This window comes from Cynocephalus volans, chromosome X (assembly GCF_027409185.1).
Source record: "Cynocephalus volans isolate mCynVol1 chromosome X, mCynVol1.pri, whole genome shotgun sequence".
In the NCBI taxonomy this organism is placed as follows: Eukaryota; Metazoa; Chordata; class Mammalia; order Dermoptera; family Cynocephalidae; genus Cynocephalus; species Cynocephalus volans.
The window spans coordinates 173,067,554-173,086,436 of NC_084478.1; the positions used below are offsets into that span (position 1 = coordinate 173,067,554).

The following is an 18,883-nucleotide window of genomic DNA, read 5'->3' on the forward strand; positions in this document are numbered from 1 at the left end:
GATCTTGGATTATAAGAAGTAACTGAGGCTGAGGGAGGTTGTGTGACTCACCTAGTCATATGGGAAGACAAGGAAGGGAAAGAACTGTACCCTAGACTCCTGATTACTGATCTACAGCTCTTTATACTACCCTGTGCATTCTTTCTTGGATGGGCTGTGATATATTTGGGAGAGGGATATGTTGGGAGCGAATTTTGGTGGCATTGATAAACTGGGGAAGGGAAATGTCAAATTAAGCATGGAGTAACTAGATACTAGAGAAGTTAAATGGCTCTAATAGAGTTAAATAAAATCTTTTTTTTTTTCTTTACCTCTTTCTCCTCTCTCCCTTCCCCTTCTTCTGAACTATGGATCTAACAGGTCTCTCCTAAGTTGATGCCTAAGAAGATGATAATCACACAAATGAGTCACTACTACACGACCAGCCTTGGGATTCTTTTCCTGATTAATATTCTCCCTGAAACCAGTGGTCAAGGGGAATCAAGACGACAAGAACCTGGGGATTTTGTGAAGCAGGATATTGGCGGGTAAGAACTTTAACTCCTGGAACAAGAGAAGACTATGATAAATTCTTGCTTCAGACCAAAACTTCAGAAATTTTCCCCAGATGAATCCAAGTACTCTGGTCTCTGATACTCCTACATTACACTGTATTTTGGAAAAAAAAAAAATCATCAGCTTAGACTCACAAAGTGGAAAGAGATCTCAGGTCTTGGGCAACTCCCTAACCCACACTTGAATCCCCTCCGTAGTATCTTAAAAGCAGTTGACTCTAGCCTTTTGCTCCCAATTTTATCTCTTCTTTTCTAGGTCTTCAGCTTGTCCCTTTTTTATTGGCTCTGGCCCATTAGCCTCTAAATGTGATTGAGGATTTCCCATCTTAAACTTAAAAATCTTCCCTCCACATAGTGCCTTAAGTCTTTACTCCCCTTCACAGCCATTTTTCTTGAAGGAGTGAATCTGCTTTATTGTCTCTACTTACTTCTCACTCATTCCTCTACTTTTTGCTGTCTGTCTTCCAACCCTGTGATTTTAAGGCAACTTCTGTAACCAAGATGACCAGTGTTGGCCTTATTGTTAAAATGAATATTTGTCTGTCTTTATGTTACTCAATTTCTTTAGTAGCATGTAGCAATATTCAACATTTTTGACTTCTCCCTCCTTAATTCCTTTTTGTTATGAAATAAACATACATATAGAAACATGCATAAAACATAACTATACATTTAGGGGTAATTCTCTTTTTGACTTCAAAGACACCACAACTCCTTGGTACTTAGATTAGGTTCTCTAGAAGCAGGGAACGAGATAGGATTTTTGAGCAAATGATTTATTGAGAGAACTCTCTCAGGAGAAACCTGTAAGGATTAAGGGAAACAAGATAGAGAAAGGGAAGAAGTAAAGCAAAGGTGCAATTTCACTTGAAGTATAGCCTCAGTTTGCCCCCATGGAAAGCCATGGAGCATAAGTGGTACTATGGATTTGTCCTACCTTGAGGCGAAGGGCCCAAGCTTTTGTACCCTCATCTCAATCAGTCTTTGCCTGTGTGTCTCCTGGAGGAAGAAGGCATAGCCTTCTGGGCACTTTAGGGTGAGGTGGTTCTCTTCAACAGATGGTAATTCTCCAAAGTAGCTGGAGGATGGTTTCACCAGCCCAGTAAAGGGGATTTGGACATAGTACCAATAGTAAATACTACACCTGGTTTTCTTCATACTTCTATGGCTATGCTTTCTACAATATTTTCCATGATATCACACAGCTATCTCAAAGGACTTGTTGGTATAAAGATCTTTTGTTGTCTTCTCTTCCTTTGTTCATCCCTCAGGTGTTAGTGTTTTTCTTTGTTTTGTTCTAGGCTCTCTTCTTACCATATAAAACCCCTGAGTGATTTCATTATTCCTATGGTGGTACCTTATATAAATGTCAATGACTCTCATCTCAATATCTATTTCTGTCTTCTCTCAAGTATCAGACCTCTATATCCAACTGTCTATTGGACATGTTCACTTGGCAATTCCACAGATTCTTTCAACAAAACATGTTCAAAGTAGTGTCATCATCTCCATCTCCCTCTTGCACCTTAAAGAACAAACAAAACAAAACAAACAGCAAACAAACAAAACATATTCTTCTTCCATTTTTTCCTGTTTCAGTCAATGACACCACCATGCACCCAGTTGCTCAAGCCAGAAACTTGGAATTGTTATTGCCAATTTTCTACCCTTCTCTCTCCAGATTGAATCAGTCACCAAGATCTGTCATTGCTACCTCCCACATTTCTTGGATTCATCTATTTTTTTCCAACTTACTTGCTACCATCCTAATTTAATCCAATGTTGTCTCCCATTTGCACTACTACAAGAGCCTGTAATTGGTCTTACTTCCTAAAGTCACGTTTCCATCCAAACTAACCTTTACTCTGTAGCCAGTGTTTCTTCTGTAATACATGTTGAATCATACATACCCTATTTAAAGCCCTTTAATAGCTTCCTATTGTCCCGAGAATAAAATCCAAATTCCTTAACACGATTTTATAAAATCCATTATGACCCAGCCTTTACTCACCTTCTTAGCCTTATTTTTTAGTCCTCCCCCCACCAAAATTTGTGCTCTTCAGCAATGTTGACCTTCTTTTAGACCTTAAAATTCCATCTTGTCCAGGAAATATAATTACTAGAAATGACGCCTTAGCCTTTAAACATTTCAGTATTACACAGAATATTTTATTCCTTGGTAGTGCCTTTGTGTTCTTCTGTCCTACATTTGGCTATTGTCCCATATTCGTAGATGTATGCACCTTGAAGTAGGACTTGATCCTAATTATTTTTGCAGGGTTAATTATCTTAATGTATGCTGAATCTTTCTATCTACTATCAGCGTTTTAAAGCTCTTTTTGTTCTTTCTACCAATCTGAAAATTAAAACCAATTCTGTTTTATTAACTCCTCATGTATCTAATTTCATTGGATTATGACAGATGTTCTATATAAGATGAAGATTTTAAATAAATGAACATTGCCTTTTCAAGCATTAAAACCTTCTAATTTTAACTCTGAGAATAAAATTTTCTGAAAATGTACCACATATTTTCTTATAATGCTAAACAAAGATTTTGAAGAGAATTAGCCACTTTTCTTTGTGAGTTTTGGTCTTCATAATGAATATTTGTTATATTCATTTTATATCTGCTTTTTTCCTTTTGCCTCCATCCTCAGTATTAGTTGTCATCTCTCCTATTTTCAGTGGTTTGTTTACATCCTGTTAATGTTTAAGGAACCAGACAGCAAAGCCTTCTATCCTATAGAAGAGGTCAAGAAATCCCACCTGAAAGAGCATAGTGGAGTGCTTGGTTTTGATACAGGAGCATAATGCCTGCATGTTTCTTGAATTAGAGACCTTTTTGTTGTTGTTTGTTTACTTTCTTCCAAGTCTAATGCAATTCATTCTTTGGAGGGCTACGTTTACTAAAAACCTAGCTCCAAATATTAGTGTTGACATTCTATATGTATTTGCTAGAAATAAAGGAACCAATAAAACTTTAAAATGGTATGTTTTGATAATTCTGACACTTGGCATGCTTCTTTTTGTTTGCTTGCTTTCATACCTTGCTTGGTTTCACACCTTCTGAATTATGTTTTTGTTTGTTGAAAAAATCTATTCGCTGCATGATTTTATCCACCTTTAGTGGTTTATTCAATTAAATCACCTGGGTTGGCTGCCCGAGCAACTTCAACAATCAGTTAGATGCCATGGTTCTCAGTGTTCAGCATGAGTAAGCAAGGAAGCAGGCTCCACATCTGAAGATTGTGATTTAGTAGCTCTGGAGATAGTGCCTAACAATCTGCATTTTATCAAGTGCTCCAGATGATTTTGATGGTCAATATGTTAGGGACACAGTCCCTGTTTTCAAGGAACTAACAGTATGGTTAGGGATATGGGATTTTGGAACCTTAGCAAACATGGAAAAGCAATTCATAATGGGTTGACAAGTAAGTGCCTAAAAAGCAAGTGCCAAATGGATCCTCTGTCCAGGTCTGTCTGCACTTTGTTGAATCAGTCAGGATTCCAAAGAATACAGATGGGACATTTCAATTAAAATTATTTGAGGAGGATGGATTTGCAAAGAAACTAATCATAAAGTTATCATCTAGGTAGGGAAACCACAAGGAATAGAGCAAGAACTTAATGCTTGCAGCAGGCATATCATGTTAGAGAAGTTTTCTTAAGAGGTACAGAGACTTTTAGTGGAAGAAATAGCCAGCCTAAGATTTCATAGGGAAAGAGCCAGGAAATTACATGTCCAGACTTTTGTATTTTTCTTTCTCTGATCTTCAGCCAAGCTGGCCAAACTCAAGTTGAAAGCAGAGACCAGGGGATCCCTGTTGATGTAGTTCATACATGTCAGCCTCCTAGGAAAGAGAATAGAGTGGAAAACAGTGAAGAATATATTTGGAAGGGCAAATGAAAGACATTTGGCACAAGGCCTCATATTTACACATTTAAGAATAGAGTGAAGACCATGATTTTTGGAGGGATGAGGCACAATATTAACACTTTTTCTGTATCATGATTTTGTGGCGGTGGCAGTGGTGAGAGCCAATGCTGTAAACTGAAGAGGAAATGGTTGGGGAGTTGCCTGTTTCCTTGTCACATTCACAGCCTGACTTGGTGCCACTGTACCAAAAGAGTCCGTCCTTGTAAACATCTATATCCATCTTGACAGGTATATTCTCAGTCCTCTTAATCTCAGCATAAACTGACAACTATAACCACACGTGTATTTACTGTGATTTGAAGTGTAAGTATGAAAAATCCAGTTTTCCATTTACATGCAATCTCTATTGTTGAATCAATGCATCAATACTCTTAGCATTTGATGATCAAATCCTACATTTTCAGAACCAGATGTAGGACATGAGAGGCTGTCAGTCTCTAGGCTCCTACCTTGCATTATGCTTGATGCATGATCTGCCAGTTTGAATCTCTCCAGTGATAAGCTGTGTTGCTACCACAGGGCAGGGCTCTGGAGGTTGGAAAGTGCTTCCCATTGAACTGAAGCCCACCTTCTTCTAATGCCTACAGATATAGGCTCCTGTAACATTTACTTCCTTTTCCACATAATGGCTATTGGATCTACTCCATTCTTCTTTTCTGCAGGCTAATTCTTTTCTTTCAACTATTCTCCTGATGTAGTATGGCTTTCCAGACATTGCTTCAATTCAAACTGCACACTCTCCTTTGTTCTCTAATTGGGTATTTTGAAACTCAATTTAAGAGTTTATACTTATTTATAATTTTCATGTTCCATCATGTTAGTTTAAACTTTATATTTATATTTATGTAGCTTTTACTATATAAATAGTACCAAGCACTATTCTAAGTGCTTTATATATGTTAATTCATATAATCCTGATAACAGAACTGTTAACTAGGTGATGTTATTATCCCTGTTTTACAGATAAAATATGGAGACACATATTTTATGTGTCAAAACTCACATGACTAGAAAGTGGCAGAGCTAGGACTAAATCTGAGAGAGTCTGGCTCCAGAGTCCATGCTATTAACCACTACAGTGTACCTCTTATTTCAGTAACAAAGGTTGCACAGTGCATTGGCCTTATATTCAGTTTTAAGTAAGAGCTAAGCACATCTTCATTTCTTTTATGTACATAAGCATTTACTTATATACTTGGGTCCTTCAAAAAGTTCATAGAAAGATTCGTATTATCTTTTATTTTATTTTTCCATGAACTTTTTGAAGTACCATAGTATAGTAATCTCCTAATCTCTAAATGCTTAATATCTCAGCCACATGGATGTATGGACTGTGCTAAGATGGAGCAAGTGCAATTTTCTTGTAGGACCTGAAGGAATAAGAAACATCATTTGATCCTATCATTTTTCATTTTGAAGTGGAAGTGTAGCATTTGTGACATAGGACAGGGGTGGATGTTTGAGGCCAGAATCAAATACATTTCATAGGTGATGCTGCGACTTCCTATTGCATAATGTCAGGAGATAAGGTTGCTCAATATTACTGATGCTAAGTTTGATTACTTGGTTAAGAAGATGATTGTCAGCACTCTTCATTGTAAGGATATCAGCCACCAGGACTGATTGAGAGGCTTTGAGCTGATGGCCAGCTCATTGCTTTGATCATGGCTATGGTGTGGAGTAAGGAGAAAATCATAACTGGGGAGAGAATGTTCTTAGTACTGTAGTTTTCCCTTCTTTTGTGTCAAGATTCTTTTTTCCATGTAGACAGTGTTATAAATCATTCTCAGGTTGGCCTATGACAATCCACTTAACCAGAAATGTTGCTGAAATAGTGCTCATGCATTGGTACTATGGTTACAATCATTCAGATAAATTATGAGAAATACGAGACTTGCATCATAGACATGCATAGTCTTGCCTGTGAAGTAGCTACACTTTTTGGCACTGTTGCAAATGAAGACTGTACCCTTAATTCTTTGCAAACTATGGATCATGTCACATTTCAAGTTGGAGCATGTCTGCTTACATTTGTATGTGGAATCAGGTCTCTAAGATCTAGTACCTTGTTATTTTATCATTCACTTATATACCAGTTAAATCTTCCTGTGCATTTTTGCAAAGCAGTGGTTTTCAGTTACTCAAAAGGCATGAAGGACTTCTTTATTTCACTTTAACTCAGCAATAAATTTAGTGTGAACAGGTGGGGCACATGTTGAGTGGGTGTGCCTCAAGCTATTACTTCTCTAGTTTCATTACCAGTCTATGGAGGCTATTTCGGAAAGGAACAGCTGTCTTTTGAGATGGATTGGGCATATTCTCGACAAAACACAGGGTGTTTGTTTTTTCTTCAAGTGGCTTCTGTAATGATGTTAGAGTGGGTGCTATTGAATTCCAGGTGTTTTTCATTCCCTCTCCAGTATATAACTAGCATCCATACTGCTGAATCTTTAGTTAGACCTTTCCACTTACGGTAAAGACCGGGCTTGAGAAATGAAAACATAGGGAATATTGGAAAATGGTTACTAATCTGATTTGGCTATGATTTCTGGCCAGAAAGAGAAGTAGTGGAATTTGTGGCTGTAAAAGTATAGTAGGAACAGATTGTAGAAGGCCATGAATGTCAGGCTAAGGGGTTGGAATTTTATTTGCTAAGCTGTGAAGAGTTATGAAAGGTTTGTGAGCAGCACAGATACAGGATCTACACAGTAATTTGGAATTTTATTTGTTTTTAAAAATCTGTTTTCTCGGGCCGACCCCGTGGCGCACTCGGGAGAGTGCAGTGCTGGGAGCGCGGCAGTGCTCCCGCCGCAGGTTCGGATCCTATATAAGGATGGCCGGTGCACTCACTGGCTGAGCGAGGTGCGGCCGGTCACAAAAAGACAAAAAAAAAAAAAAAAAAAAAAAAAAAAATCTGTTCTCTCCCTGAGGATACACAGTATTAGGAAAAACGTCATCTTATCTCTTCTCTTTGGGTTGTTGTATGAACTGCATCAGCAACTCCAAATCTGTGCCTCTCCTGTTTCCCCTAACATGAACACACTGGGGTCCTCGATGAGGCTGTTGAGCTAATATTGTTACTGCCAGCGACCTGGATGGTCAATGAGCTTGACTTTGTCCCATAGCCTAAACGTGCATGTCTTTTGAAGGACTGGGGTAAACTAGATGCAATACAAGGGTCTATTGCTCTGTGAACTTGTTTCTTTGGGCTAGAAGAGAGGTAAGTTCTCATTAACAACATTTTTCTTCTTTATTTTGAGGCCTGTTGATTCATGCAACAAAATTTGATGAATCAACTATATGCCAGGTACTATTATCAGTTCTGTCCAGGATTTCTGCTTGTGTCTCTCCACTACTTAGATGGAGCTAAAACATATGCCTGGTAAAGCTTATCCGAATTCTGGAATAAGAGCTCAAATACTGACCACTGTGCCTCCTACAAAGGCAATCATTGTGACAAATAGAAAGTACTTGCTGTTTTGGTTAAGATAGAAGGCTATTTGATTGGCCCAGTCTATTCTTTGAAATCTTCTTGAATTAAAATGTTTAGACATGTAATTGTTTCTTATTAAGAATGATTATTTTCCTTCTATTTTCCTGCACTGCCTCAGACTCTCTCCTAAGCATGCCCCAGATATTCCTGATGACAGCACCGACAACATCACTATCTTCACCAGAATCTTGGATCGTCTTCTGGATGGCTATGACAACCGGCTGAGACCTGGGCTTGGAGGTCAGTTATGATTTTAAGATCTTCTCCTTGGCCGTTGTCATCTAAAGAGAGTCATAAAGTGCATTCAGTAGTTTATTGATCAATGAGGTTAATGTGATGCTGAGTTTCTTCTCTCTGAGCATTGGAAATTAGTTCTAAGCCATCATTTCAATACGTGATCTCTGGCCTGGTTTTGGAAGGTTCTGGATTTCACTTAGGCAAGTACATCTGGATTGTTATACCTCAAAGTCTGACAACACCCATTTTTAGTAACCAAATACTTATCCCTGCCGGGATGACAGGAGTGGCCCAGAAACATCTGGGAAACATGCCTCTGTTTTCAAAACCTTGAGTACCTATGAGCCTGACACTCCAAAATGGAGCAATCTACTGGTTAGAAAGGATCTTAGGTGGCCACCAGTTTAGTATAATCAGCAATATGATCACAATAAGGTAAATATATTATAATATATCATGGGCTGTGTTGAAATAGTATATGCAAGTGTGTGGTGTGTGTGTGTTCTACATTTTTTTCCTGAACCATTTGAGAATTCGTTGCAGATGTTATGCCCGTTTGTCCTTAAATACTTCTGTGTGCATTTCCTTAGAACAGAAAAATTATTTTCTAAAACTATAATACAATTATAAATTCAGAAAATGTAACCTAATACTAATTTATAATTTGTAGTCCATATTCAAATTTTGCCAATTATCCGAAAAGTTTCCTTTATAGCAATTTTCCTTGATTTTAGGATTCAATTCAGGATTATGCATTGCAATTATTGTCATGTCTCTTTAGCTTATAATCTGGTATAGTTACTGAGCATTTCTTTGTCTTTCATGACATTGAGTAGATCTTACTTATTCATTTTTGAAAGTAACATCCCAGGAGTTGTGTCTTTATTTGTGCATTACTCAAGAAGGAGCATGATGTCTGTTTGCCCATTATTGGTAAGGTTAATTTGGATGTCCATCAGGTTACTCCACTCTAAAATTACTAGTTTTTAAAATTTATAATTAGTAAGTAATTTGTGCAAAGGTGCTTTGAGACTATGCTGTTTGTCTTCCAACTTGCACCCAATAGTTTTAGCCACTATTGATTATTCTTGCATAAATAATAACAATTATGGCTGCAAATGATTATTTTTCTAAATTTGTTATTCTACATTTATTAGATGGCATTCTGCATGAAAAATCTTTTTTTCTCTTTAATTGATTAGCTAGTATTAGTATGAATGAATAGATTCTCAATTTATTCAATGGATTACAAGCCATCAATGTCATTATTCATTTTTGTTAAAATTTGTATTCATAATCTCCAATATTCATATTTAAATACTGAGATCCTATTTAATCTGGCTTCTGTTTCCTTTTCATATGTTCTCCTCATTTTTGAGCATTTTCTTAATATATGGCATAAAAGTATATTCCAGATCTATCTTGTACTTTCCCACATCCAGCCTTGGAATCAGTTATTTTTCAAGAAGAAATGGTATCTGTTTGCGGGAAATTATATTTAGAATCTAACTTCTGGGTAATAGATTTTCTCATAGCTACTAGGGTATCGTTGCTTCTAGGAACTTTCTGTAGACAAAATTGTAAAGAGAAACACATAAGCACACAAAAATATATATTTTATATATATGTGTACACACACTTTTATATATTCATATGCATATGCACACACATATATACACACACAAATATGAGTATAAATATACACATATATGTATACATGTATATATATGTATGTGTAATGAATTTATATCGATACTACTACCTACAGTTAACATTGGTACATTTACTCATTTGCCTAGTCCTATAATATACACAAAATAGTTTTGGAATTATGGGAGTACTTCAAAAAGTCCATGGAAAAATGGAATTAAAAGATAATATGAATCTTTCCATGAACTTTTTGAAGTACTTCCATACTATACCCATACCACTGCAATAAACACATTAAATAAAGGCAAAGATATAATTGCAGCTCTTTGTTGTTGTTTGTGTATAGACTAAGGCTAAATGACAGTTGCTTTGATATAAATAATAGATTGGAGTAGGGTAGTTTTGGAGTTAGAGACCAGCCACAAATTAATTGCAGTTGTCCAGGATGAAGATAATGACTGGGGGAATAGAAAGAATTTGGTGACTCATTAGATTACGGGGTGAGGGAAAGGGGAAGAGAAAAGGATAACTTCTAGGTTCCTGGCTTGTATGATTAGGTGGTGCTGTTTTCTAAAACAGGGAACACTGGAGGAGAAGCAGTGCTGTTTTGGTTTTGTTTTTTAGGACTTGTGGTTGGAACAATGAATGTGGGAGGAGGAGATGGAAATTAGTTCAGTTGTAGATTGAGTTTGACTACCTGTGAAAAATATGAGTGGATACTTTTGCTTCTGGCTAATAGGAAGTAACAGGGACCAAATTTACCTTCTCGTCTTAAACAACCACCAAGAAGTGAACAAATATATAGTGTTTTTCAGAAATTGAACAAAGGCAGCCCAGGATAGTGATCCCTAAAGGAAATAAACAAAGTGAGCCCTACAATTGCACTTGCTTACTGCCTCGGGAGAATTTTTAGGCTACAATGCAGGGAGGGGGGAACCCAAATAGTGCGTGGTGAACTTTCTCAGTTGATGAAAAAGAGTTGAGAAATTGGGAAGGCCAAGGTGTCTTGCAGAGAAGAAAATAGAGCTTCATGGAGAGTGAAAAGCTGGGGGAAGGGGCAGAGAGAAAGAGAGAGAAAGAGAAAGAGAGCGAGAAATCTGCAGAGGGTTTTTCTCAAATTTTCTAAGTACTGCTCAACTCATGCATAAAAAGAAACAACCCAAGATTGAGGAAAGGACCACTGAAAAACAGTGGGTGGAACAGTGGGTGGAACAGCAGGGCTGGGAATAATTTGTGTTTCCACTAACTAGAGTGGAAAAACTTGTAACACATGGAATGTGGGGTAGGGTACTCAGAAGGATATGGACTCAATGGTGTTGCAAATTCATTTCAAGACTAAAGTCTGCTCTAGTCCCACATAACAAAGCGGAAAATCAAGCTTCAAAAGGATCAAACTGTTTCCAAGTAACTTAACATTATCTAAGAACAAAGATCAAGAATATTTATTACAATACAAAAAGTACCTGATATCTAACAAAGTGGAATTCACAATGGCTGTTGTCCAGTAAAAAATTACCAGGCATGCAAAGAATCAAGAAAATACAACACAAAAAGGGCAGAAAAATTATTCAATAGAAACAGATGTATAAATGATACAGATAAAAGAATTAGTAGATATCTACATTAAAACAGTTATTGTATCTATATTGCATATATTCATGTGGTAGAGGAAAACATGAGATGTCGAATAGAGACATGTAAGTTTAAAAACAAATTGAACTTGTAGATATAAAAATAGAATATCTGAGTAGAAAAATATGTTAATGGAAGATTCAAAATGAAAAAGATTTAATAAGCTTGAACATATAGCAATAATAAGTAGCAAAGATGAAATACAGAGAGTAAAAACAAAAAAGCTGAAAAGTGAATAGGACATCAGTGCACTGTGGGATAGCTTCACGTGGCCTCAGTAAGTGTAACTGAATTATCTGAAGGGGTAGAAAATGTATTTGAAGAAAAACTGGTCAAAAATATTTTAAATTTGTTGAAAATTGTAGTCTTCCCAAGCCAAGAAGCTCAACAAACTCCAAGGACAAGAAACATAAAGAAAACTATACCAAAGGGAAGTGAGCAAATTACTTAGAATCAGTGATAAAGAGAAAATCTTAAAAGCAAATAGAGCAAAACAAGACATTATGTACACAGGAAAAACCTTAGAAAGATAGCAGACTTCTTGTCAGAACGTACTGGAACAACAACTTTAAAGAACTGAAAGAAAAAAAAAAGGCCCACGTAGAATTCTGTAAACAGAGAAAATATATTTCAAAAACAAAGGCAAAATAAACACTTTTTCAAAGACTTAAATGCTGGACAAAATTCATCACCAACAGATCTGCACTGTAAGATATGTTAAGGGAAATGTGTCAAACCCAGGGAAAATGATACCAGATAGAAATCTGGATTTGTACAAATGAAGGAAGAGCAACAGAAATAGAAAATATGTGAGTAAATGTAAAAGTGTTTCTCATTTTCTAAATCTCTTTAAATGATAAATTACTACTTAGAGCAAAAATATTAACAATATATTGTGTGGCTTATAATATATGGATTAAGAAAACATGTCAACAATATAAACAAAGACGACGAAGTGGGATATACTGTTGAAAGGCTTTTATGCTACACATGAAGTGACATAATATTACTTATAGGTAGACTGTGATAAGTATTTGCACTATAGAGCTTAAAGAAAAATTATAGGTAATGAAGCAACAAAAATATAAAAATGGAATAATAAAAATATCCAATCCATAAGAAGTAAGAAAAAGAGAGAAAAAGTAACAATGAATAGATGAAACAAATATAAAACAAATAGTAAGGTTGTAGGTTTAAACTCACCATATCAATCATCACATTAAATATAAGTCATCCACATGTCCATATTAAAAGACAGAGATGGTCAGATTGTATATTAAAAAGCAGGACCTAAAATTGTTTCCTGAGAGTGTTATGGAAATGGCCTGGATCAAGAAGTGGTTGGCACTCAGAGGGTTGGAGAATCAGGTATTTTAAAATGCCAGAGAAGCTAATGCTTGAAAATCTGGACCCTGAGCTCAGGTCTCATAATGTTTTTATAAACAGACTCTTCCACAGTTTTCACATTTTTTTTTTCTTTTCTCAGCATTCACTAGGCTAGCGTATGTGTTCTGTGCAGTTAAGCAAGCTTGGTTACAGAAGCCAAAAATACAAGTAGTGATTAGAGGCCAGACTATTGTAACAAGCAAATATCATTTCAAAGACAAAATATTACTTCAAGGACAAAACAGGCTTATGAGAAAATTATTTTGGCATTTTTCCCAACAAGAGAAATGCATTTTAAATATAAAGCCACAAGTACTTTAAAAGTAAAATGGTGGGAAAAGATGAACTATGCTAGTACTAATCAAAAGAAGGTTGGAATTGCTATGTTAATATCAGAAAAAGTAGATATAAGAGCAAAGAATATTTCTACATCTACATAGATGGAGATATATACTATGTTCATCAATCAAAATTCAAAATTGTTAAGATATTGATTATCCTATTAATGTATAGATTCAATGAGTTCCTAATAAAAATTCTAACAAGATTTTGTTACAAATTGCCAGGCTAATTCTAAAATGTGTAAAGAAATGCAAAAGCCAAAACAGCATTGAAAAGGATGGACGAAACAGGATGACTTATAGTATCTGGTTTCAAGGCTTTTTTTTAACCTAAGTTTCAATAATCAATACAGTGTCACTTTGGCATAAATATCACACATAGATTAATGAAACAGGAAAGAGTTTAAAAATAGATGCATATATGTATGGTTAATTGATTTCTTTTATTAAAGTTTCATGTCAATTCAATAGTGAAAAATAATCTTTTCAACAAATTGTGCTTTTTCCAACACCACAAGAAATCTTTAAACTTATGTTCTTACTTCTTCCAGCCGTAGTATTTCTGTCTTTTGTCTGCTTTTATACCATTTTCAGTGGTATAAATCGTTTTTTAAAAAATATTTTGTCTAGATTCTATGAGTGTTATCTTTGGGGAGTCCACATTACCACATCATTCTGCTACAATAACCTGAAGTCTCTCTCTCTTTGTATCTTTTTATTGAGTGGATTAATCAAATCTGAAAAGGGCATTAGGGGACACCTTTGACTTTGGCTTCTCTGTAGCAAAAAGATCTTCTTTTGAAGCCCCTTAGAAGAGAATTGGGAAACCACTTGAGACCCCTTTGAGACATATTATTCTCTGATTCCTAGAAGTCATTTTCTTTGTAATATTTAAAAACCTTTTCTCTTCATTAATGACCTGTTTCTCAAAGGTTCAGTTCATTCATCTGTTGGTTTCCTGTCTCACTGAATTTAGAATGGACTGAGAAACTTCACAAGACTTCTATAAAGGCAGCAAGTATTTCTAGATATGCATGTTGTCTAAGGAAAATATTGCTCATTGACATCTTGTACTTTTGCACTTCTGAGATAGGTGGGGTGATTGTCAAGCAAAGGATGAAAACTCATGGTTGGTAATGAAGAATTATGCCTGATTGCCAAAAGGAATTTTCTTGGTTATATTAGAACAAGGATCAGGATTAAGTTATATACAATAGTACCTATGTATTGATTAGGAGTGATATGGAGAAGTGGAGGCATTGTGAGCTGAGGGAGAAGCAGTTTCCTAGAATAACTTGGTCATTGGCTATGTTAAAATTAAACTCCTTGGGACCATCATTAGAGCTAAGTCTTGTTAGGTTGTTCACTTGCCATCTTTCTATTCTTCTGAAGTGAGCATTTAATGCAATAAATTTTCCCCTCAATACTGCTTTTGCAGTATCCCACAGGTTTTGATATGATGTATCATTGTTTTCATTAGTTTCAATAAATTTTTTGATTTCCTGCTTGATTTCTTCTTGGACCCATATGTCATTAAGTAGAATGCTGTTTAATTTCCATGTGTTTGTATAGTTTCCAGAGTTTCGTTTGTTATTAATTTCTAGTTTTAATCCATTGTGGCCTGAGAAGATACATGGGATAATTCCAATTTTTTTGAATTTATTGAGACTTGATTTGTGACCTAATATGTGATCTATCCTGGAGAATGATCCATGTGCTGATGAGAAGAATGAATATTCTGAGATGGTTGGGTGGAATGTTCTGTAGATATCTGCCAATTCCAATTGGTCTAGAGTCTTGTTTAGATCTTGTGTTTCTCTATTGATTCTTTGCCTAGATGATCTGTCTAATATTGACAGTGGAGTGTTCAGGTCCCCTGCTATTATGGTATTAGTGTCTATTTCCTTCTTTAAGTCTAATAGAGTTTGTTTTATAAATCTGGCTGCTCCAACATTGGGTGCGTACATATTTATGATTGTTATGTCTTCTTGATGGATCAGTCCTTTTATCATTAAGTAGTGTCCCTCATTGTCTCTTTTTAGAGCTAAGTCTTGACTATAAGTGTTATTGGTGGGAGCAAAAGATTAAAGGGAGAGACATGGAATATAGAGATCAAAGGTCTGTGGTTGGGTGGGAGAGGAAAAAAGTTTTAACACAGTTCTCAGTGACTCCCCTTTTTGGGGCCAATAGTTGCTCCTCTCCTCCCTCCCCCGATTTCAGTGCTGAATAGACTAAGAAAATATGCTTCAAAAACCTTTGAAAGTTTTAATAAAAAACTAGCTGGAAAGAAAAAGAGTTTAGCCTGTGTTTCCAATGAATCGGCTTTCTCCTAATTGCCTTTTACTACAATTTCTACTGTTATTGAGAGCACCCTTAGGCTTGAACCTCTCCATACTTTGTTGCAAATGAAGTCAGTTCCTTTGGGAAAAGATTTTTGAAGCCTTGTGTTCTATAGCCTGCTTCTCTCTTGAGCAAAATCTCTAAGTCATGGCTATGGGAACAAAGGCACTCTTTCCTCTTAGAGACAACCCCATGTTAGTTGCTGAGTGCTTGGAGGAGTGGTGTTGACAGTTGCCCCAGGTCTCCTCAGCTTGCATTTTCCAGCACCGGCCACTACCCCACTAGCCAGTTCAAGGACAATTGCGCCACAGTACTCTCAGCAATGCCATGACCAAATTAGAGTCTCCAATACGAGTGGGGGCTAGGCAGAAGAAGGAAGTCCCCATTTCTCAACGTTGCCCAGAATTTAGTCTCAGCAACAGGTAGCTTATTCCAGGACAAGAAGTGCTGACATCCTGCCCTTCCCACAAAGATAAACCTTCAACTGGAAGCTGTGGGAGGAGAAAACCCAGTGTTCTTGGCTACACTAGTCTGAAATAGAGTTTTTGTTTCACTGAGCTGGGGGGTGGGGGTGGGTAGAAATGGTACTCGATTTAAATATTCCCTGGTAGATTTTCTTGAATAATCTTTTTTTCATTTGCTGTATGCCCTTAGGACTGTTTTCAGAAACTTTAAATGGTTGTTTTAAAAAATAAATTTCAGTCTCACTGAGGAGCAGGTCTGCAGAAGTGGTTTCATGCCAGAAGTAGAACTTCTAGTAGCTTATTTTTGTAGATTTCATGAGATTATATATACATAAATGATTATGGCGTATGAGAAGAAAGATGGTTTTAATTTCACCTGTGCAATATGGGTACCGTTTTTTCTTGCCTAATTGCCCTGAGTAGACCTCACATATAATGTTGGAATAGAAATGATGAAAGCAGATACCATTGTCTTGTTTCTGATCTTAGGGAGAAAGCTTTCAGTCTTTCATCATTAAATATGATGTTAGGTATGGGTTTTTCCTAAATTTAATTTATCAAGTTCAGGAAGTTGTCTTCTACTCCTAGTTTGCTAAAAATTTTAACAGGAATGATACAATTTTTCAAATGCTGTTTCTGTGTCGATTGTGGTGGTAATATGGTTCTTTTTTAGAGTGTTGATGTGGTGAATTACATTGATGGATTTCATATGTTTAAAATAACCTTCATTCTCATGATAAATTCCATTTTTATCTTAATTACTATATACTGATGATAGATTTGATATCCGGTAGTATAATTCCTTCAGCTTTGTTCTTCAACATTGCCTTGGCTATTCATGGCCCTTTGTATTTCTAGATAAATTTCATACTCAGATTATCATTTTCTGAAAAAAAAATCTGCTGGGATTGGCTTTGCATTGAATATATAGGGTAACTTGCAGACATTTTTAAATCTTTATAACACTGAATTTTCTAATTTGTGAACATTATATTCCATTTACTTTGTTTTTTAATTTCTCTCAGTAATGTTTTGGCATTTTCATTTTAGAGATTTTGTATATTTTTGTGTGACCTATGCCTTCAGATCTGATTTTTTATGCTATTTCTAAAATTTGTTATGGCTATGTAGAAACATATATTTTTATATTGCCCTTGTATCCAGAGTCCTTGTTGCATTGATTTATTAATTTTAATAGTTTGTTTATCATTTCTTCTAGATTTTCTGAATATAGATTCATATCATCTTCAATTATAGTATAACAGAAGAGGAATAGCAGACATCCTTGTTTTGTTCCTAATTTCAGTGGAAAATATCTTGCTATTTCACCACTAATAATGAATTTTGTTTTAGATTCCACTATATTCTTTAGATGATTAAGGATGTATTTTCCTGTTCCTAATTTGCTGATAAATGTTATCATGAATAAATCCTGCATTTCATCAAATCCTTATTTCTATATCTATCAAGATTACCATGTGATTTTTTCCAATTTTCTGTTCTTAAGATGAATTAAATTAAGATCATAAATTAATTAAAATATGACTGATAAACCACCCTTGCATTCCTTGAATAAACCCTGCTTGATCATGATGCATTTCTTTTTATATATCATTGTATTTAATTTGCTAATATTTTGTTTGGGATTTTTGCATTTCTTTTAATGAGAGACATTGGTCTATCCTTTTCCTTTTTTTGTAATGTCCTCATTCAGTTTTGGTAATAAGTTTATGCCAGCTTCATTAAAAGAACTAGGAAGTTTTCCCTCCATATCTGTCCTCTGGAACCATTCATATAAGATTGGCATTATGTCTTCCCTAAAAGTTTAGAATAATTCACGGACAAAACCATTTAAGCCTATTGTTTCATTTGCAGAAAGGTTTTTTAATCAAGTATTAAACATCATTAATAGGCACTGAACTATTCACATTTTCTACTTCTCCAATTTCTATAGAAATATTTTTTGAGGAATTTGTCCATTTCATTCAAATAGTGAAATTTATTGCCTAAGAAATTATTAATATTCTCTTATTATTTTTTTAAGGCCTGTAGGACCTGTAGTGATAACCACCCTTTCACTCCTAATACGGGCAATTTGTGTTTTCTCTTTTTCCTGATCTGCCTTTCTAGGGATCCATCAATTTTATTATTCTTTTCTTTTTTTTTTCTACTCACCACTTTACAAACAAGGAATTTTATTTATATTTTAAGGAAAAATAATAGCTAGCATTTATTAATCATGTACTATATGACAAGACATTGTAAAGTATTTAATACATATATGCAATCTTTACAAAAAAAGCTATGATATAAATTATATGATAATCTTTATTTTACAAACACTTAAGAAAATTAAGTATTTTCCAAGGAAGCCCAGTAGGGTAGAAATTCAAAGTCAGGCAAACTGGGTGCAAGGTAAGAGTCCTTCAGCTAACTATGTGTGTGTACATTTTATATTTTGGAAATGATATTCTGAAATCCAAATGGATAATGAATTATAGCAGAAGGATTAAAACTCAGGATTCAGAATCACAGAATTTTGGAACTGGAACATAATTTAAATTAATATGTAGTCCAGCTCTTTCGTAAAGTAACCTGTTTCCCTTACTAGACAATAAATTCTGTGTGTTCTCTGAGACCTGCTGTTCACAGATCATTTCTCAGTCCCAGCACATGACCTTTTATATGGCATACTTCCAATAAATGCTTCTTGAAAGGATCAAAGAATGAGTGAAATGCACCAAAATTGACTTTACACATATTTATATAGAGCTATTTGGAATATACAGTCTATATGGAGTGTTAAAACTTGTTGACATATGGATATAGTAAGTAGAATTTGGGAA

General features: G+C 35.4%; 1 protein-coding gene across 1 annotated transcript in view; it reads left to right on the forward strand.

The window, feature by feature from the left end:
• Positions 1 to 375: 375 nt before the first annotated feature.
• GABRA3 (gamma-aminobutyric acid type A receptor subunit alpha3) overlaps positions 376 to 18,883 on the forward strand; it is a 158,978-nt gene continuing 140,470 nt past the window's right edge. The window contains exons 1-2 of the mRNA XM_063085035.1: positions 376 to 527; positions 8,106 to 8,227. Of these exons, the coding sequence (XP_062941105.1) occupies positions 376 to 527; positions 8,106 to 8,227 (274 nt within the window). The remainder of the gene's footprint in view (positions 528 to 8,105; positions 8,228 to 18,883) is intronic.